Below are 22646 nucleotides of genomic sequence, written 5' to 3' on the forward strand. Positions count from 1 at the left end.
GGAGCTCATTAGAACAGAGATCTCTGTAAACACACACACAGCAATACTTCTTAGATTATTTTGAGTTTGAACCAAGGCAGTATGCAGTTAAAGGCCATAGACCTACTGTAGGTCTGACAAGCAGCTGTGCTTTGCCAAAATAAAGAAGATCAATGTTACCCTGGACACTTACAGTGTTTGTTTTTTTTTTTTTAATTTGTCTAACTCTGACTAATGTACTCAATATACACAGTGAAAGAATGCAAATAAGAACATTTACTTAAGAACTTTACTTAGGTACAATTTTGAGGGGTGTGGAATAGATAAATAAATGTTTATGCTTTTACTTTACTACATGACTACATGACTTTAGTTGCAAGTTAATTTGCAGATTACATGGTGCATCAGTGCCAAAGTAGGACCTTATTAATTTATATTATCAGTAATCGTATGAGAAAACACTGCTTCTACTTATCTGAAAAATGCAAATTATCTCACCCAAAAATAAGGCAACTGACAGAAAACTACACATGTAAATATATGTATGATCTATGTTTACTTGTACTTTTGATTTTATATATATATATATATATATATATATATATATATATATATATATATATATATATATATATATATATATATATATATATATATATATATACTTATACTGATTTATTGCCAAATAATTATTTTAGTATAAGTATTTTAACACAATATTTTACTTTTACTTTTAACATTTGGTGACACAATATCCAAGATACACATTAGAAAATTAAAATATTTATCAATAAACTTGAGTCATAATAATTGATAAATAATAATGTTATGTTACCTGATGGGTTGAGCGCATGAGGATGTAGTTGGTAACTTTGCCAAATGGTAGTCCCAGGTTGATGACATCATTCTCTGTGCAGCTGCCTTCAGGGAGGTTGCAGATGTGAACGACTCGCCCTGCTGTTGCCTTTCTCGGTGGAAATGTCTGCAGATAACAAAAACTACAAACTCTGAGCAACTGTGAGGGTTGTAAAGTGTTGTAATATTGCATGGATCAGTGTCAAAAATCTACTGAGTATCTGTTTCGAATTTTGTACCACCCTTCATACCACTCTATCAATATTTAAACTTTCAATTTCCACTAAATCAAGAAACTTTGTCCTCCTTCAGAGTAAAATGACATTGACAACATGACCAGTGTTTACTGGACAAGTCATCCAGTTTTACATTATTATTAACTGTAGCGGCAAAACCTGCCAATCTTATAATGAAGACAGGACATTTTAACCCAGCTGTCATTGGTCAGGGACTCTAGTTGCAGTTCGTAAGCTAACTTCTCAAACCAGACTGTCTCCTTGTCTATTTGTAAATGGGTGACACACTAGATAAAGTGTGTGTGTGATCTTTTAACAATATGTGAGGCTAGTCTGTCTAACATCAGTGTAACACTATCACACAGGATGTCATGTCATTTTCCCTCCTTGATACAGCCCACCTCATTGCATCTATTAATAGTTCCTTGGCAGTAGTGCAGTGGTGATAATGAAAGTTTTCTTGTTTGGATTTACAGACTTGTCAGCTGACTGTCCCCAGACATTTGCCACATTTGCCACAAATCCCTCTAGGCTGCCAGGCATATCTCTTTGTCTATCCCCCTTTTCATCTTAAGTAAAGCTGGTAGATGACCGGTTTATTATACTTTTCTTCATGGACACACACAGTGGGCTGCATAGAGACAACACAGTGAAGGTGTTCGTAATTCAATCTGTTTTGGTTCTACATATTGTATTATTACTATTTCTGAATCTACTGCTTTATTATGATTATCAATGTTAACTTTTATAGCTTTATTTGCAAGGCAGATGAGGACTTTTTTCTCCTTTTGTTTCTCTGTCAGATGTCTTATTACTAATCCATTCTTTCTCTTTCAAGCTCTATCTATGTGATCATCTTAAGAACTGCATAACTTCCCCAGAGAAGGGGCTCTGCATGTTGTTGTTTAGGTTAATTGTGCTACTGAACAGTTTACCTCCTGCATATGACACCTTTAAAAACACAAAGGCAAGAACCCCTTTCAAGTTTAATGTGTTTATCTATATTCATCATCAAACCAGCCACTGGACATACCGTTTGACACCTCTTTTAATATCACTGTGGCACAGTAGTAAATTCAGCTTGTCATATCAGGGAGTCTTATTTCTGCAACTATTGTGCTGCAGCTGCAGTTTTTACAGTGCCCCTCCTCCTCTTCCTGCTTCTCTGGCTGATAGACATGACAGACAGTTCCATGTGTGGGATAGACTGGAGTCCTAATTCCAACTCGGACCAGCAGCCAGGGTCTCTGTTTTTACAGGGAATTTGTTCAGGGAAAACTCTACCCTAACATATACTTCACATCGGGTCCAATAGCCATCGTGTGTAGCATGAATAAAGGCACGAGGAAACTTTTACAGTCTCAAAGTCACTTAACTATGCATGGTGAAACACAATCAGAGGCAAGTGTATCAGTAATCATAACATACATGAAGTACCAATCCGAAATATTCCATAAATAACAAATGGTTATATCTCACAAAAACCTGACTGATAACAATAAAGATAAAGTAGTTCATCAACTGAAGACTCGTACTTTCCTTTAAAACAGCAATTTTGGAGCATCATACAACTTTTTTAAATGTCAGACTTTATCTATTCACAAGTCGCGGAAAGGCCGCATAACTGTTCATACAACCACAATTAAAAGATGATCTGGATGATTAATAACTGAATTTCTATGACACAACTTAATGATTTCTGGCCGGCAAGTTGACATCAACAGCTTCAGATATAAGAGTCTATTAACAGCTCCATTCAGTGCCAGTGCCACAGCCACAGCGTTCATCAGAATACATAAAGGTCAATGCAGGTTGCCTCAATAAACACATCCAGGAATAGAGTGGAGTTTATGTCCTTGGAATATTAGAGAGAACAAGAGTCTTGTTCACTGCACTCACTAATGTCTGACCTGTAAAATGTTGTCTGTGTCTGACTGCCCAGACAGTTTGACCACAGCATTGATATCACTGTCAAGGTTGGCTGAGGATTTAAACAGTAGCAATTTCTGCTGACCGCAAACCAGAGGCGCAGAGTGTTGTCATGTTATTGCATACTCACAAGGAGGCCCTGCACACACTGCCAGGGCCTCCTTAAGTTTGGCACATAAGACTTTCAACTATTTTTTTTTTTTCAACAAAAACAGACAACAAACTTTGATAAAAAGTTACATCTTCAGTTACAACTGTATCTCAGCTTAACAATGCCACAGTTTTGTCAGTCGCACAAAAGATTTGGCACTCACATTCACTACAGCTTTATTCTAATAATTAATTTAAAAAACACAACTACGTACAGAAATACATTACAGGAAATACTTTGTCATTCTGAAGCTACTTTTCCTTGGACTGAGCCAAAAATGTGTATTTTTTTCTTTTTTATTGAGCTGGTAATTAGCTATGATGGAGAATATTATTGTATAACTAAACCCCTGTGAATTTATTGAAGTTAATCCTAAAATAAAATGTTTCTTCCCATATTCATTCATAAATCGACTACTCAAACATTTTGCACCCTTTCCAACAGTCAACAGAGGTACTGGTTTCATCTGCCACGGTGTGTTCAGCGTTACTTTCTGTAGCTCAAAACTTCACACTCTCAATGCTATGACCTAGTTAGGAGCAGAATGGTGTAAAAGATAACAACCATTTCACACGTCGATTTGCTGTTTCTCACTGACAGCATGCTGACTGACACAGGCTGGAATCTCTCTTAAGGACATGTCTGTTTATTTGTGCAAAGCAGGACCCATGTTGGAAGATCCAGGGAGATGGTCAGTCAGGTTTCACAGTTTCTCTCCACGTTCCGATGCAGAGTGCTCGCACGCTGATCCCTCAGATCGTTTTAACAGTCTCTCAACAGTCTGAAACTTTATACCATCGCCTGGGGGTGTGACCCGGGGGTCTTAAGGTCTGTGCTCCTAACAGCAGTTAGCTGTAATCCTGTGTTTATCTCCATTTGAGTTATGTTATCACATGAAGCTACTGTGTTACTTCAAGCTGGGCTTCTGGACAACAGGAGGGCTATGTATGTGCAAGCATGCATGTGTGCTTGTATCTGCGTGGTTACGCAAATGTGGGTGCGCGGCTTATCAAATAGATTGTAACGATTGCTTTACTTCATTTTGAACAAAAAATTTAGCTAAGAGAAATGTATCTTGGATTTCACTTCACAAAGAGGGTTTTCTCAGAGTTTGATTTCTAGATCACAAATTATCATCCCATGTGGCAGTATAGTAGATTTGTGTGGCTCTCTGTTCAAAACAGGGACTTAAGAACAGTAAAACCCCACCTGTTCTGCTTAGACAGGTGTGTGTTTATGACAACTAACATTAGCTCATGTAGCACAGCCTGTAAATATTTTCCCGCTGATACAATAAATCATGTTGTCAATAACCAACCAGTGACACATATGACTTTCAGATCACAGAGTCCTGGCTCCTGTTAGATAGGGTCCCCTGTCAATGAAAAAAAAAGAGCAAATGGCGGACACAATAAAGTTTTATAGTGAAAGGGACGTAGTTTAAACAACATGGTCTGAGAATCTGAATCATTTCTTTAAGGAGGCTAACTTGTCCTGTAAATTATTTTTTAATCTTGCTCTTCACTAAATAATGTATTTTTCACTATCCTTTGAGCTTTCATTATTGTTTATCTGTATACATTCTGTCTAGTCTAGTCTAGTTACACTATATAAAGTGCACACTATTTTCTATTTCTGCTCCTAAAATGTCCAAACATGCCAAAATAGATCTGGCTGAATTACAGGACAATTGTCTATAAGTTGACAGATGAAAGATTACGTTTTTCAATTAACATAATCTTGCAATTATTTTGAGTGTGATATACTGTGCCTTCATTAAAAAGCTGGTACAAGCATTTAATGTATTCATGGGACACCTTTAAAATGCATGGTAAGGTTTGATTCAAGAAGTTAAGAAAACTGCAGCACCGTAATATATACACACTGTACAAGACTGTACAGTGTGTACAGTGTGTGTTCACGTACAGGTATCTGTTCCAGCATTGAATGCATACTGATGCCCGCTAACTGTTGAAAGCTGCTCGCTGGCCAACAGATTAGAGTTTCCCGTGGTTTGCCGGAGCAAATTTTCACCTCGCTCATCATCCGCAATGTGATTTTCAAGAGACCTACTTTCACGATGGACAACCATCAACAGCTGCTGTTTTTCAACCCTAGTCAACCAGTCAATGTCCAGCACTATTGAACAGGCACACTGACTATAGCAACAAGTAGTTACAGATGTGTTTCAAGGAACACAGCAAAATAAATGTAGCTTTTATTATTGCCTGTTTTAATACAATTAACAGAACTTAACAAATAATTGTTTAATCATTGACAAATATGCTCCTGTCTAGATGATGCTTGTAATTTCTATTGTCCCAATAAATGTTGTTGTTGTCCTACTATTACCATCGATTTCGTTTTACCCTGTTAGCAGCCTATTCAAATCCAAGTAAAAAAGATTTCTGCTGCTCAATAAACACTTTCAGTTAGCTCTGCAGTTACAGGACGTGTGTGCAATATAGTTGGAGCATGGGGCTCTGCAGAGCTTGTGTAGACAGCTGCTGCAGTTAACATGAAACAGTTTCTGTTCTGAAAGGCACACAATTAATGGCAGGGCTGAGTTGAGTCTGTTTAAAGACATTTTTATAGTAGGAGGAACTTGTGAATATGGACATGTGTTGGATAATATGAGACATGCTAAACAAAAGTCTTCCTCAACAGAGAAGCTATTTGGTTAAATATCTGCATTTCATAAATGCAACAGTTTCAAGAAGTTGGGCAATCATTAAGAAAATAAGATCATAAAAAAACACATAGTTTCTAGCCAGCATTGTAATTGCCAGGCTATACAGTTGAGTGGAAACGAGTAGTCGAGTCCAGACAAAGCCCACTGTCAGGCTCCAGCAGCTGTCAACAAGGGGATATGGGTCCATTCACAATACGTAATGCATTAAGGGCCAACTCATTACGCACCTTGTACACTTTCTCCTGCTGCTAAGCAACAAAATCTGTGAAGATGAGAACTGTGTATTTGAGCTGGACATTTACACGTAAATAACGAAAAGAAAACATAAATATGATAATTGGAGAACCCTTGAGAAAAGCAGAGCAACTCATTCATTTTTTAATTTTAATAATTTAATCTTAATCATTATCAATTTAGTATTCAACTATTTTTGTTTTTGTTTTTATAGTTCATTGCATTTTGGTATTCATTTCTAAATCAAATGTTGGACACTGATTTGCCATTTCTCTTGCTACATCTCACGTCTTTTCTTTTGTCCAAGAACTTATAGGAAAATATGAAGACATGCAAGTGTAATTAGACAAGTATAATACCATATCATCAGCCTGAAAAACATAGTCTGCACTTAAGAACACCAATGAAACTGGCCAGCACCATCTAAGTCTATTATTGTCAGTTACTGATAATAGTCAAATACTACAATACTAATCAAGGTATAGCCAGATTCCTGTTATGTAATATCATCAGTCCAGGATGGACCGCTTCATTACTAGATATGCTAATGGTAAATCCTGAGAAAACATCCATACATTTGTCTGACCTTTGACTCTGGCTGGTGTGGGGCAAATCCTGTGTCTGATATGGGATAAGTCTTCATGGCTGGAGCTGGTAAGTATGGTGCATTGGCTCCTGAGGATGCATCTGTGGAAACAATTTGAAATTTGGATTTAAAATGTATTCACGCATTACTTAATGGTTAAATGTTCTAAATGTTACCTAAAATCTGTATCATTCAAAATCATTACTGGGTTTTTCACTTTTTGTAGTTTATCTGTTGTATAATTATGCATTTGAAAACACAATGTTGGAATTATAGATGCAGCACAAACATGCATCAGTGCTTAAAACTTACACCAAGAGTGGTCATACTCTACTGTTTGTTCCAGCAAAGATTTCCTGAACATAGAATATGCTGAATGTGCTGTAATTATAATGATTTGGCTTCAGGATTTCTTTACAATGGCCCAAGGTGCTGGCTTTCTACAACAGCTGTCTATTTAGTAGCTGAAAAGATGACATCATTTTTCTGTATCATGTATAGCTATTAAGTGCAACCCCCAAAAATCTGTGTCATATCTGCTGCCGAGGGTCACTCAATAAAAACAATGAAAACATAGTTTGATGATGTTGTGAAGTAGTGCTGGATCATGGCAAGTTTAATATATTCCTCGCTTTCTTGGTGCGACAAATGACATGCACCGAGAGAACAGGTGCTCAATTTGTTGTGTATCAACTTTGTGGGTTTACTCTTACAATATGCGCACAAAGAGTCTTAAACCCCCAACAAGTAAACTAAGATTTGGATTAGTGCTCTCGTCCACCATATTTTGGATTTCAAGTCACTTTATTCAAACAGCATACATCAATGCATCTAAGTACACTGTCAAGTTATAAAAACACGCTGCCTCATACCCTCATGTAACTAAAAATAGTCCCTGACCTCCATCTATCACTCTGCTTCACATATTCAAACAACGAGAAAAACATCACTCATTATAATGCTAGCAAACAAGGACACCTGTGGTGGCTAATGGGTTATCCTACCTTGACTCTGAGCAGAGTACACCATGGAGTTCGTCCCTCCTGTGTTCAGACCTCCATCAGAAGGCCTGCCGACACCGTAGTGAACAGCTCCAGCTGATACCGCTGTGGAGCTGCAACAATCATTGAAGGCTGATTATAGCTGCCTCTCCCCTGCCTGGCTCACGCATATCTTGTGACAGAGCTCATATTCATAGAAACATTAAGACAGCTGTATATAGAGTGAGGAAAAGGAAAACAAAATGTTTCTAAAAGAGAGATATTTTCTCTGAACTGGCCAATACAAACAAACATTTTGACCTAAAATTATTTGAAAATCAACAAAAAACAGACTTAACCATGAGAAGTCATGAGCTTTGAGCATGAGACTTGTAACTGTACTTCAGTAGTAAAACGACAATTACAACCTACTTTAAACTCTGTCAAGTCAATTTAAGTCCCAAATAACCCACCTTTCATTTGTGTACAACATTCGGTTCTGCAGATGTAGTTTTCCCTTCACATGCTGGTCCCAGTCCTAAAAACAAACACATATAAACACACACACACACACACACAGACACACATACACCATCCAAACATAGAATCAAATGGCTTGTTCATATCAGAAGCTCACTGCTTGCTCTCCCATCATACGCCTTGTATAAGATAATGACTGAGAGCAGTAAAGAAACAAGTTAGTTTGCAGTTGCCCATCAACTCAAAACATTTTAAATACATCTGAAATACCCATTATCTCATCCAAAGCCAAAACCCAAATTCTAGGGTCTGGGATATATTTTAAGCATCACTCACCCCTGTTTTATTTAAAGACAAAATACTTGAGAATTGGATGGCTTGTTAAACTTCCCACCATCCATTAATTAAAGTGTGGACAGACAAATGTTACATATGCAGGTGAACAATTTTCTTAATGTTCAGGTCTTCTACAGCCACAGTGACAATTACAAGTAACTCCTCACACATCAACATACATGCAATCTATGCTTAGGATTTATGAGTTCACTGACCTTAAGGTTGTAGACTTTCTTGTCACAGATGCTACATTGGTGTGGCAGTTGAGTGGGTGTGACAGCGTGGTAATCACTGACTTGGTAAGGCTGAAGTGTCCTGGTACCTGAAGATAGAGCTTCTTCACTTCCACGCAGGGCCTGGTAACCCCCAAACCCCTGCGTGCCACTTGAACCAAAAGAGGAAATCCCACTACTGGGATTGAATTTGGGGTCAGGGGTGGGCTCCTCTGGGTTATACAGCTCTGTTCTGGACCGAATTGGCTTCCCAGCTGCTGTCCACACACTGGCAGCATTAGAAACCATATCCATCTGTCCAGTATGACTCGGGTTAGCGGGGTCTTTCCATTGCTCCTTATGCCCAGTGGAGTTATAAACATTCATGTTCTGCTCATTGACACTAAACCCAGTTTGTTGCCCCAACATATCATGCCCATAGAAATCTCTCTGAAAACCAACATTGTTCATGTTTTTTACCTGAGAGTTAATCGCTGAGTACTGACCATCACCAGCAGTTCCTGATGCTGGAGATGTACCCCCAACTAAGTTGTACTGAAGACGCCTGTCAGTATCGGAGGGGTACACTGACCCTGACTTTTTACCATACTCTGCACCCTGTTGGCCCAGTGTTCCACCTCCACCAGGATGGTTCAGTCTCACATTCCCTGGGTTTTGGTTGAATCCCCCACCCACCAAGGCCCCCAAGGCTGAATTAGCAGAGGGAAACCCTAGCACTCCTGTGGGGAATGTACTCTGGGGGTTCCCAACCATAGTCGAAGTCCTCAGCTGATTGAACAGGGGTTGGGACATCGCGACATTGGAAAGAACCTGATTGAGAACAGTGGCGGCAGTGGCTGTATTGCCCCCTTGAGCCAGCTTGAGGCGATGGAGGGTAAGCTGGGCCTGGAGCTGTGCGAGCTGGAGGCTTGCTGGAGTCAGGAGGAGCTGCTGGTTCTGCTGGTGAGGCCCCGCCTGCACAACACCTTGCAGCTGGCCCCCCACCTGTAGGCCCTTCTTATCACTGCTGTCGACAGGCACCGCACTGATGCTATAAAGAGAAAGAAGACATCACATTTCGTATAAATCTCGAAGGACAAACAGACTGACTTTATAAGATGTAACACAATAGCTGAGAAATTGGCCACTAATGTTTCTGTCTCTGATCACATGCATGCTCCTAAAGTGGGGCTCAGACTAGCTGTCTTGAACTGATTGTTTTAAATTATGTGGCTTCTCTTTAATCCTCATTACAAATGGTAATGCAGATCTAGTCTGCAACTCAGACGTTCTGAGTTACCAGCCCAGAAACCATTATCACTCAAGTTTAATATACAGCCACATTTGCAAGAATCCAGCCAAGCTAAACTGGATTAATGTAGAGATAATGCCAGTAGGAACCAGTGGAACTGAGGTGGAAGTGAAGTGGTGCCAACACTACAATGCAAGCCATGCATGTCTCTTTTGAGAATCAGCAAGTAACAGCAAAGACATTTGTCTTTCAAAATTAACTACTGGTTAACAGGATATGGAATCACTTAAAACAATAAATGCCCCTATGCGATTTTGTTCACTCTGTTCTATTTACGCTCTAGTTACGTTGGTTGACTGCCTAGAACAAGTATTTATGTTTTATGCAAATACAGTATAGACAATGCAAATTATATACTATTACAAACTACCTACCAATGATCACTTTTATTCAGTTCAATAGAGTTAATGAACATTCACATGAGCCTAACTAGTAACCACCAGCAGCAATGTTACATTCACTACTTTCATTAACTAAGAAACTACGAAGACAAAAAAACTAATTACTGGGTAACACAAAGACATTTACCCAGTACTCAGTACAGTGCTTTTCTCCTGCTCTCCATATTCACACAATTGTGTTCCTCACAGCTAGCATCAGCAAACAAGGCGAGTCTTACAAGTGATCGACCAGCAGATGGCCGGCAGTTGGGCACAGCCATCAACTGTCTGTCAGAGCTGCTGGGTTTAGGATAAACCAAAGGAAATAATCCCTGCCAAGAGGTATTACACAGCAGTTCACTACTGATGAAGTTGTTCTCTAACCTAACAATGACTTTCTTTATTTTCAGAAAATGCATTTTCCTTTGCTTGTATGCCTGATGACAGGAGTTTGGAAAGATGATTTTGTCAGCTTATAAATGGAGCCAGTGTTAATTGATGCAACTTGCAGTGTGCACAGATGTTACTACATTTCCCATTAGCTACAATATGTTAGTCCACTTTACTGGCAAAAAAACTCACCTATTAAGTCAGTGAACATCTGGAGAGACAACTCATTCTTAAATTCTCCTCTCAGACAATCGATGTAAATGGGCAGCCTCCCTAGAACAACTACCTTGTATCACTAGAGTGGCACGTTTAACATGGCTGGCTGTCTCTGCTCCACTATTCAGTCTCATTCCTCTCGCTACCAATATTGCTGATATATAATCTGTTCAAACCAGGGCTAACATACACTATATTACCAAAAGTATTCGCTCACCCATTCAAATGATCAGAATCAGGTGTTCTAATCACTTGGCCTGGCCCCAGGTGTATAAATTCAAGCACTCAGGCATGCAGACTGTGAAACAAGACATTTGTGAAAGAATGGGCCGCTCTCAGGAGCTCAGTGAATTCCAGCGTGGAACTGTCATAGGATGCCACTTGTGCAACAAATCCAGTCGTGAAATTTCCTCGCTCCTAAATATTCCACAGTCAACTGTCAGCTCTATTATAACAAAATGGAAGCGTTTGGGAACAACAGCAACTAAGCCACGAAGTGGTAGGCCACGTAAAGTGACGGAGAGGGGTCAGCGGATGCTGAAGCGCATAGTGCAAAGAGGTCGCCGACTTTCTGCACAGTCAATTGCTAGAGAGCTACAAACTTCATGTGACCTTCAGATTAGCCCAAGTACAGTACGCAGAGAGCTTCATGGAATGGGTTTCCATGGCCGAGCAGCTGCAGCCAAGCCACACATCACCAAGTGCAATGCAAGGCGTCGGATGCAATGGTGTAAAGCACGCCGTCACTGGCCTCTAGAGCAGTGGAGACGCGTTCTCTGGAGTGATGAATCACGCTTTTCCATCTGGCAATCTGATGGACGAGTCTGGGTTTGGAGGTTGCCAGGAGAACGGTACATTTCAGATTGCATTGTGCCAACTGTGAAATTTGGTGGAGGAGGAATTATGGTATGGGGTTGTTTTTCAGGAGCTGGGCTTGGCCCCTTAGTTCCAGTGAAAGGAACATTGAATGCTTCAGGATACCAAAACATTTTGGACAATTCCATGCTCCCAACCTTGTGGGAACAGTTTGGAGCGGGCCCCTTCCTCTTCCAACATGACTGTGCACCAGTGCACAAAGCAAGGTCCATAAAGACGTGGATGACAGAGTCTGGTGTGGATGAACTTGACTGGCCTGCACAGAGTCCTGACCTGAACCCGATAGAACACCTTTGGGATGAATTAGAGCGGAGACTGAGAGCCAGGCCTTCTCGACCAACATCAGTGTGTGACCTCACCAATGCGCTTTTGGAAGAATGGTCAAAAATTCCTATAAACACTCTCCTCAACCTTGTGGACAGTCTTCCCAGAAGAGTTGAAGCTGTAATAGCTGCAAAAGGTGGACCGACATCATATTGAATTCTATGAGTTAGGAATGGGATGGCACTTCAGTTCATAGAATGAGTAAAGGCAGGTGAGCGAATACTTTTGGTAATATAGTGTATTACAAGGCAATGCAAAGCAAATTAGTGGGTAATAACTTTCATGTCATACAATCTATGTTCTTACTACTTTAAGCGTGTAATTTGATCACTATGATTAATATATCATCAAAGAGGCTACCTTCATTCAGCCAGCGAGATAGCTGTTTACTCACAACACTGTGACATGATATAAAAAGAATAATTTTTGAAGCTCAGCAGTCTTTTGTAGTTCAAAAATGATTTCAATTAGTTCTCACCAACACATGGAAGATTGTGGATTTCGTCTTCCACAGGGAGGTAACAGTCCCTCTATTACGGACCAGGTCGTGTAACATAATGTAACATTTTTGAATAAAGAGATAGTAGTTGAAATAAAAGAGGGACAGCTGTATAGAGCATGGATAAAATATCAAGAGGTTGGTAGTCTAAGTGCACATTTTTTTACTTCTATACAATACTGACTGTACAACAGCTTCCTTAAACACAAAGTGCTATAATTTAACCACTCAGAACCTCCCATTGGTGCTATGACCCTGTTTGACTGGTCTGTTCCTTTCAATTTCTGATGAATGCTCTCACATGCTGTCTAAACTTAGTCTACTCAGCTATTCATCACATCATCTATGTTAAGCACTTGACACTGGCCTATCTAGCCACTGCTCCCAAGCCCCCAGACAGGTGACAGACCAATTGGATTAGACGTGACGAAATCACAATTTGTTCAAGACAAAGATATATCAGCCGTGAAGTTTTGCATGCAGAAACACCAGTGGGATGGAATTATAGTTACTTGTGATCATGTTTACCAAGACTGTTCTTAAACAGTTGAGCACATGTTGAGAGATGGGTTATAAAATAGGTAGTGGCTGTCCTTGAATATAAAAAAAGTTTAGACACATTTTCAAATATGAATCTATGCAACTGAATCTTGTGGAGGATTATCACCTCTAGGACTGTCCTCGTACTGGCTTCTGTAGATGTGATGTGGTCTTGCAATTACATTGCCACATCATAAACTTATCATATCACAACCATAATTCATTGTCCTGCTGAGAGTAAGCTAACCTGCTGTGGACATATGGTCCTAAGATCACAGCCCTGAAACAGAAATAGAAAACTCAAAGGACAATATAAGTTCCTGACTTAGCAGACTTCAGAATTTATGTTAAATTTTTAAAGATTTTTTTAATGCAGGTAATGTAAAACTTCACAATGTGGTGTAATGGCTGGAAAATAATAACACTCATAATCCAAAATTAATAAAAAGTCATCTGATAATGGATTACCTGCTCACAAGTCTATATCGCTTGATATACCTTTACTTTCAGCATACTTGTTCTATTTACCAGTCATACACTGTATTATGGGCATTACCATAATATTTATTCAACTTTGAAAGAGACAGGGATTCAGACTGCTCACCAGTTCAGACTTTAAGTTCTTGTTCTCAGCAGAAGTCTGACACACCTAATAAACATGTTAGACTTAAAATCTGATCATTTTGCCTGCATTTTTCCAAGTAAAGCACTTTGTAATTTTGTTAATAAAAGGTTTATACCAAACAGTGGTATCAATGGTTTTTTTTTTTCATGGATTAGGTTTGGAATATTTCTGGTTCATGCAGTATCAAAAACATGCACAAACTGTTTATGTCATGTACCATGGTCTAAGGAGTTCCCAAATTAAATTATGATAAGTGACTAACTTTAGACAATTAACAATCCCTAGTTTCACTGCCGACTATACACACACTAAGGTGAACAGGCATGCTGATGTAGATATACACTTACACCATTCCAGCTTATGACTCAAAGCTATAAATACTAGAGCTGCCTCTGCCGTCCCGACACACAGTGTCCTTAATAGACTAATATGGACTCCGGGGCAGCTGGCACAGTGTGCTAGACACTTCAGACCAATCTTGTGATGAAAAGAGGGAAAGTAAACGTCAAATAAACTGCAACCAGGTGTGGAAGGGAAGTAAGACAGTGGATTATAGATAAAGATGACAAGACACAAAGGCTCGCTAATTGAATTATGAAGAAAAGTCTCAAAATGTCTCACCATGATTTTATCATCTTGTTTTGAAAGACTCACAGAGCCACACTACTCCCACACATCCCCCTTGGTGTAAATCAGAGCACATAAAATACATACTTTTACTTCCATACAGAAGAAAGAGGGCACACAAAGACTTAAATGTCTGTATAAACTCATCACATATAACAATATACCAAATATCCAATTCAACAGATCTCTAACTTGTACTAGAGACCTTGGAGGGTGTATGTTCCCATTATTTCAATCCCACTACATTCATTTATATATTTACATCACAAAGAGCTTTTTCAAATATGCCAGACTGCATGGCATTCCATATTTGCATTGCATTTGTTACTGTTAACCTTTCATAGCTGAAACATAGCCTCTCAAAGTCAAAGCCATGTCATAGCAATGCTTCTTTGCCAACACAGTATTTAAGTCTTTATAACAAATCTGCAAATTTATGTGACTCAAAGTATTTCTGTTTCTGTTTCACAATTAAAAATCAAAAAAGCACACAAATCATATAAATCAGGTTTGATGACAGAAAAAAATAACATTTCTAGAGAATGTATGACAACAAAGTAAAGTACAATTTGTGACAACTGCAAGTCAATTGCGTTTGATTTGTGTTCTAAGCACTGATTTTCACAGCAAGGTTTGCAACAGCACAATATTTAAAGAGCCAAGAATTATCACAATTTCATGGTATTATGCATGCATTATATTATTATTATTATTATTATTATTATTATTATTATTATTATTATTATTATTATTATTATTATTATCATTTATGTAACTATTATGTTCTGACAGACATAAAATGTGACAAAAACATACATTTTTAAAATAACATTACAATTGCATAATTCAATACTGTAGGCACACAAATGGCCATCGTTTAATAACCATCAATTTCCTGTGGTATAACTTGATACCAGTATACCACTGCAACCCTATTCCCGCTTCACAATGCTTTAACCTACAGCTCAAATAGCTTAGATAGAAAGATATACAGGTCAAGTCATATCAGCCATAGAGCATATTTAATAAAAACAAAGCTTAAACCATAAAATGTTTGGTGAAATTATAGAGCTGTCATAAACAATAATGTGCATGTGTCCACTTTACTGTATTATGACTTTAATCTAAAAACTAAACGCTAGGACATTAGTGAAATTGTATTGTTATTGACTTTTCACATTAGAGTCACCCATTTTGGCTCAGTAATGTGACTTTTCTTTCACTAATTGTGCCAGTCCAGAAAAATAGTTTCTTACTTTTTCTTCAAAAGTATCTACTAAAAGAGCATGGGAAACTGAAAATATTTGCTGCTGCTAAGTGAGAATGTGTAAGCTTGTGCATTGGAACTGTCTAGTGACCAAGTTGTGAAAACATACAATTTAAATTTGGGAATTTGTTATGCAAATTGATTATACATCAAAAATGGCTGTGATATTTAAATCACCTCTTACTGATTCTGTTGCTCAGTGCCAAGACCCAGGTACACAGACTAGGAAGAAAATGTGATAGTCGTTGTATCCCTTCTTTTCCTGCATAACACATATCTTACAAGCATAACATCACATCATGATGTTTATCTTTGTTTGCATATTATGAAATGATAAAAACAACTCTAATTAAGAATACATAGTAGGTACTAACTTAAATTATATTAAAGGCTCTAAGTATGTTCACAATGAGTAACACAACTCCTAAAAAAATGTTTAAATTATACAATGAACAAAAGACTGAATGTACCATTTGAACATAAACATTTACTGGCATCAAATGACAATAACTAAATCTTTGATTAGTTTGCAAAAAAAATCATCTAAGATTTAATACAGTTTAAAAATTCCAATGATAAGAAGCTGACATGTAAAGATACTAAATGAAAATAGTTTCCTATAATATATCTAAAGCTTTTAATTTTAATATTAAATATGCACTAATATTGTGAAACATTTCAGCTGATCTGAAAGCTTAAAAATACTCTTTACAAATTTCAACAAATGTATGCACAGCAGACTTTTATCAAGTTTTGATAGCAATTTTACTATTGTCTCTGTGACCAAAAAAAACCCCAACAAAACCACACACACTTTCAAAAGATCAAAGACAGCTAAATAGTCATAACAAAATGCCACATGGGCCCAATCAGTCCACAGATTCACGGAGGAAGTAACAAATTACAGGAAGGATTCAAGTGCAGTCCCACTACAGAATAGCCCTCCACTGACTCCAATGAGACGTCCAGCAGAATATCCTACAACGTCCAAACACACTGCAGCTGCACCACAGACAGCTATAAATCCTGCCTCAACATGGCTCCCCAACACAGTAGACAGTATAGCTGACGAAATTACCACCACTTTCACGACACCACAACAGGCTTACGCTAAGATGTTCACCTGGAGATATTAAAGAAACATACTAACCTTAAAAAGACAGGCAGCGGAGGTCCAAGTTGCACCTCTGATACTAAACTCTGCACTGCTTGTCTATAGCCTGACCTCTGCTCAGCAGCTGAGACTGACGTATGTCTCTACCCTCTAACATGACGACTAATGCTAGCACATGTACATTAGCATAACATCACTGCCAGTGGTCTTCACCCTGTGTGAGAGACGCTGTTTCGTTGTGTTACTGAACACTGGACAGGCAGAGGAGACACATGTGATTAAAAGTCACAAGTGGTTAGCATGTGTGTGGGGACGGGAGTAGACCAACAGGGAGGAAAGTATTTACAGAGGAGGCCTTGGGGTAGTGTCGTGCAGTCATGCATTGAAGCTGCTGCATCCACAGAAGCAGCAGTTCGTCCAATCCAAAGCTTAATGGACAGCTGGCAGTCAGGCTCAAAGTAGAAAACAGCAAAATGTCTGATTACTGCTGACCTACAACCACATCCATCAGATCTCGCCACATACTGCATGTAATGTATCAAATGAAATATTCTGTCCCTTCTCTCAAAGTGGTGTGAAATACACACACTTTTTTAAAAACACCAAATGATATGCCACTCACAGATACAGCCCAATTTGTGAGGCAAAGCGGTTTTCATGGATGCCTTCTTGGCAGAGATTTACATTTTTTCCTGAGTGATCGGCAGACACAGAGCAAAAAAGCAATCTTCACATTAATTTATGTAACACCCAACTAGACAGTGACAAGACCTCAACCAATGGATTTTTATAGAACTGTGGAAGTGTTTATAGTGTACGAGTGGCTTCTCTGCGCTTTGAAAAAAACTCTCTCTCAATTTTAAAATTAAAACCGTAAAGACAAAGAGTTCCTTGATGGCTGATACAGATTTAGACATACTGGCATTACTCTTTTTGAGCAACTACAGTAAAAACTGAATCTGAAATAATTAGTTTATTGTTTAATTCTATTTTACTGGGCAAGGTTTTATCTGCATTTTAGACTTTTGCTCTGCTTTTAGTATCAAGTATCAAGAAGCTTGACTTAACTTATGAGATGTTTTGGGGACATTTTACAAATGAAACAAAATATTTAAGGTTTACCTGTTAACTAGCAAAGCAAATAAACCCAAACCACATTTTTGTATAATTTTAAGTTTAATTATAAGATATGTTTTATTGGTCAATCATAAGGAAGTCAATAAAAAAGGTTCTCTTCATATGAGTTATTAAACAAAGTATGACTCATTTTCATAAGAATGTTGAGTAAAATTAAAAAATGGTCATTAAGGTCAGAGGATCATCTTGAATATCACATGTTATAAGCACAACCACATTTCTAATAACACACAATGATATATACGCTATTTTGATATAATGATATATGCAGAGATTTATGACTTGATTAAAATAACTAATTGTGAATGATCCATCCCTAATTTCTGTTTTCTCCTTAAAGGTGTGGCAAGCTTCAACACACTGCAGCCTGCAGAGTGAATTCTACTCATTGTGCCTTCATTGTGTGAATGAGAGGAAATTGAATGATCTTTTTCAATTGAAAGGATATCTTCTTTATATTTGTAGAAAATAAATGAATGAAAGGTGTTGAAAGAAGAAATAATGTACTTTCTTGGTGAATACCAATTATTTCTAATTAATTATGATACAATTGCAACATAACATACAAACATAATTGTTTTCGATATTCCATTTACTTTGGGTGTTGTTTATAGCTGTTTATTTTCACTTAATCACTCAATTAAAGGAAGCAATAATATGAGAGTGCTGGACACTTTTTTCATTGTATTCCTATGTTGGCTGACTGTGTTACTTTGGCATGGTACAGTATTTATTTTGACGAACAACCTTATTCAGAATTATGTATAACATTTGGTATAGTCTGATAAATGTGCACTGTAAAATTGACTGGTGTCAAATTAAAAATACATTTTCCAGCACAATGCTTCATGTAGGCCTCTTATTTCATCTACTGTAGCAGTTACTTTTCCTATCTGCCTTCTTCTATAGAACTCCATCTGCAGATTTTTAACAGCTGTAAATGAGCACTTTACCTAAGCGGACAAGTATTCAACTCCCAGGGAGGTAACACCCTGACAGATTTACAGTCACTCCATCTGTTAGCATCACACCCAGAGAGCAAAGAGAGAACAAGCCACTTTTCATCCAGTGCCAATACCATAAATGCTATATGATAATATCAAACAATACAGTACATTCTTATCACTATTACTATTTATATCACTATTGCAATGGTAGGGTTACATTAATCCGACCCATACCATCTCTGTCAATAACACAGTCTATTTTATACTAGTACACACGTATAACTTTGTATGACCAATGTATGATAATGATTAATGTATAACTATACATGCCAGGATATATTTTCAGAACTTTTCTGAAATTAAAATCAGTATCACACCTTAGTCACTTGTATTTAACTAAAACCTTCAACTCCTTGCTGATTACATTCTATGATGCTTAAGAAATTGTATCATATTTTAAATTCCACTTTGTTTATTTGTAATTGTTGTTTAGCAAATATGTTTTTTCCTGCCACTGTGGAGTAGAACAGGAAGGAGTATATGATCATGGAAAGGCCTGTCATGGGAAAAAAAGGCACAAACCTACACACATCGGGCTCAAAAACCACTCTTCCCATGGCCCACTAGGTGGTGCCACATATTGCCATAACTGGCCCCTGGAGGTCTGGCAGGGGTGCGTCAGCCTGCCATAGGAGGGCACTGTAATCAATTTCATCAACAGTTCCTTTTCAGCAGGCAAGAATGAGAGTCACAATGTTTACATTTGCAGGCAGTTACTTACAAACTGTGACTTAAAACACAATGCCACTTTGGTAAGGTCAGCTTTGGAATAAGATTTAAGTGCTTACAATAATCTTTTTCCAACGCCTTATACACAGTTGGCTAAAAGACTGTTTCACAGCCATATACACAGGCTCACAACAAATGCGCAGACACATGAACTTCAGAATATGTGACTCAAGATGCTGATCAAGAGGGTAACATGCAACCTTACTCTTCCCAATATGGCAGACAGTTACTGACATGCCAGAGCCTTAATTTAACTTTTCAACAAATCAGACACGTATCCACAGCCTGCATAGTCAACATATAGCCACCATCATGCCATGAGAGACGGTTTCATGGGGCGAGGTATGAGTGAGGATGCAGGGTCAACTTGCTGTGCTCCACATTTGGCACAGTTGTAAAGGGGGGTGGTTCCTGATTTATGGCACCCTAGCAATGGTTGAGATATCTTGGCCACAGAGACATCGGGTCTGGCCCCTCACGACCACCACAAGGCCAGCGCGTCCACAGTGAAGCATCACTTTGATTCATACCAAGTTTCTCAGATGATGCTTGTAAAATGGTTAGATTTATGTTGGGGATCAGTTAAATGGTTTTATGATGTGATATCAAAAGGAAACAAAACTTTGTGAGGTAACTAGAATTGCATGTGGCCTAAACGCTATCAAATAAGCCCATAGGGTCACAGGCTTGACATTACGTTGCTGACTTAGTCACGCACAAACCCAAATACACGCAACGAAACTCTAAGAGGGTTACGCTGGAGAAACATTCTTCTCCACTTGTCTCTCATATACACGTGGTAGCTGTAGGTGATTGCGTTTCAACCATTAGGGAAGTGTAACACAGGATACTGGGGTCAAAGAGAAACATACAGGTCAAAAGGAACCTTCTGACTTGACAGCTGCTTTCCAAGTGTGGAACTTTAAGAGCATTCCAATAAAAAGTCCCGCAGCAGGAAAACTGCAATTAGCCTTTAGTCCTTGTTTGATATAATGTTCATATGAGAACTTCAGGATAACATCTGTTAAGGGCATTTACCATGCAATAAAGTATCACTTGAAGCTTGATGACAAACTTCTAAAAAACAAAAACAAACCTGAAGAATGTTTAACAATGTCGTAAAACACAATTTATGTATTTTAAAAAAATATGTTCACAGTGCACTTTTCCAAAGTAAACCATAAATTCCAACAACACCACTTTTCTGACAGATTATCAACACTTGCCCCTTATTTCTGGCCAATCAGATGTTTTGTGGTCAGTTTTGATGTGAGAGTGCTGACAAGTGCTAAGAAAAGCCCTTCAGTTACCTGGGATCCACTGACATTGAGTGTCAAACTGGGTGCTGAGAGCTGTGGGCCAGGTGACTAAGTCTCCGAACAGCTTGCTTGGACAGAGTGACATCAGAGATCTTGCTGGCTTGTAAAAGTTGCTGCCGACAAAAAGAAGTATGGAGCACAGGCTGAAGGGACAGTCTAACCTTACAGCAGCTATAGATCCTGATACAGTAGCCTGAAGGGTGACAAAAAATAGTCCTTGTTTCTTAATCCTCAGGTCAGTCAAACAAATGAAGGAGAATTAAGTGAGCACAGGGCAGAATTACAGAAATTGGAAATATGGAAATTGGAAGCCCATATTAGATTAAAAAAAGAAAAAATGCAGAATTTAAGGTCGTGTCTATTAGAGAAATATTTCCCAGGTAGGGATTCAACCACAGAAACAATCACAAAACTCTGAGGTGAAGTAACATGAGGTGAGAGGAAGATTGTGTTGGCTCTGATAACTGAGCCTGGCCAGCCATTTTTCCTGCTGCTCTGAAATAGTTATTTATAGCTGCTGCCCGGGTGTAGACAGTACATTTCTTTTTCACTGGCTGCTGCTGTGTTGTTCAATTTTCATTTATGAAATTCTGCAGTTCCCGTTATAAACATGAAATCTCACGTTACATTTTTCACAGGCATTATTTGTTCTTCTGATGAGTAGCTACAGGTTACAGTCACAAACACCTAACTAGAGTCTTCCCTGACAGTGGTCAGCAACATCAGAGCTATATTGGTGTACAAGGTGACGTAGCAATGATTCCCAAAACCCCTCCTTCAATCCCTCGCTCCCTCCTTCTTTCATTTCATATCACCCTCTCTCCCAAGTTCTTACCTCACTCCCACTCTGATCCATTTCTGTCCAAAGCAAGTATTGCATTTTACCATCTGTCACTGCTGTCATGCTTACAAATACCAATGAAACCCAGTTACGTCATCCCACTAGCTGACCTCCTAGCCAATGGCATAACAGTACCCTTCTCACCTCCCATCACTCAAAACTACTTCATTCCTTTTGAACAGCTAGCATTAAGGTTTAAAGATAAATCAAATATAGGATTAGTGATAATAAAAAATAAAAAAATTATTGAGAGGAAACAAGCGGTCCAAGCCCAGCATGACTGCGACAGGTGGTTGAACATGCTTGCCAAGGGAAGCCCTGTGGGTCAAAACTACTGTTCAGGAAACAAAAGATGACAAATAATACTGTTCATTCAGTGTAATATCCTCCCTTTTAAGAGCAATCATAAAATGTATAATATGTAATGTATAATAATTAAAATATAACGTACTCATACTCTCACTACCTGATGCAGGAAATTGCATTTTAGTATGTTCACCTCTGGAATGACTTCCTGGGTGGAACAAATCATCTAATATCTTATTTTAATTATGTTCAGAGGGAGAGGAACTTGATTGAAAGCACAGTTAGGAGGACAAAAGCCATATTCAAACATAATGACAATTCTGTGGGTATTTTCAAAGAAAATTGCAAGGGGATGAAGAAAAGTGCGCAAGTAGGATTAATATTTCAAATTGTGAAACTATCAGATTTTTTTAAGCTACATGTGTTAAATCAGTTTTCAAAGTTTCACAAAAGTTAAACAATTTACT

The 22646-nt window shown here is 38.3% G+C and overlaps 1 protein-coding gene across 10 annotated transcripts in view; it reads right to left on the minus strand.

Annotated features, from left to right (window-relative positions):
- rbm20 (RNA binding motif protein 20) overlaps nt 1–22646 on the minus strand; it is a 52473-nt gene that overhangs the window by 8409 nt on the left and 21418 nt on the right. For 5 of the 10 annotated variants that reach the window (XR_005076841.1, XM_037109136.1, XM_037109145.1 and 2 more), the window contains 5 exons: nt 8674–9721; nt 8116–8180; nt 7667–7776; nt 6663–6763; nt 815–961 (listed from right to left, as the gene is read on the minus strand). Coding sequence is in view for 9 of the 10 variants with exons in the window: in XM_037109136.1 (XP_036965031.1) it covers nt 815–961; nt 6663–6763; nt 7667–7776; nt 8116–8180; nt 8674–9721 (1471 nt within the window). In the remaining variant the exon portion in view is untranslated. Of the gene's footprint in view, nt 1–814; nt 962–6662; nt 6764–7666; nt 7777–8115; nt 8181–8673; nt 9722–16876; nt 17022–21023; nt 21146–22646 lie in introns of those variants that run through there. The other 5 variants (XM_037109104.1, XM_037109113.1, XM_037109128.1 and 2 more) reach the window with 2 other exon arrangements.

This window comes from Acanthopagrus latus, chromosome 1, assembly GCF_904848185.1.
Source record: "Acanthopagrus latus isolate v.2019 chromosome 1, fAcaLat1.1, whole genome shotgun sequence".
NCBI lineage: Eukaryota > Metazoa > Chordata > Actinopteri > Spariformes > Sparidae > Acanthopagrus > Acanthopagrus latus.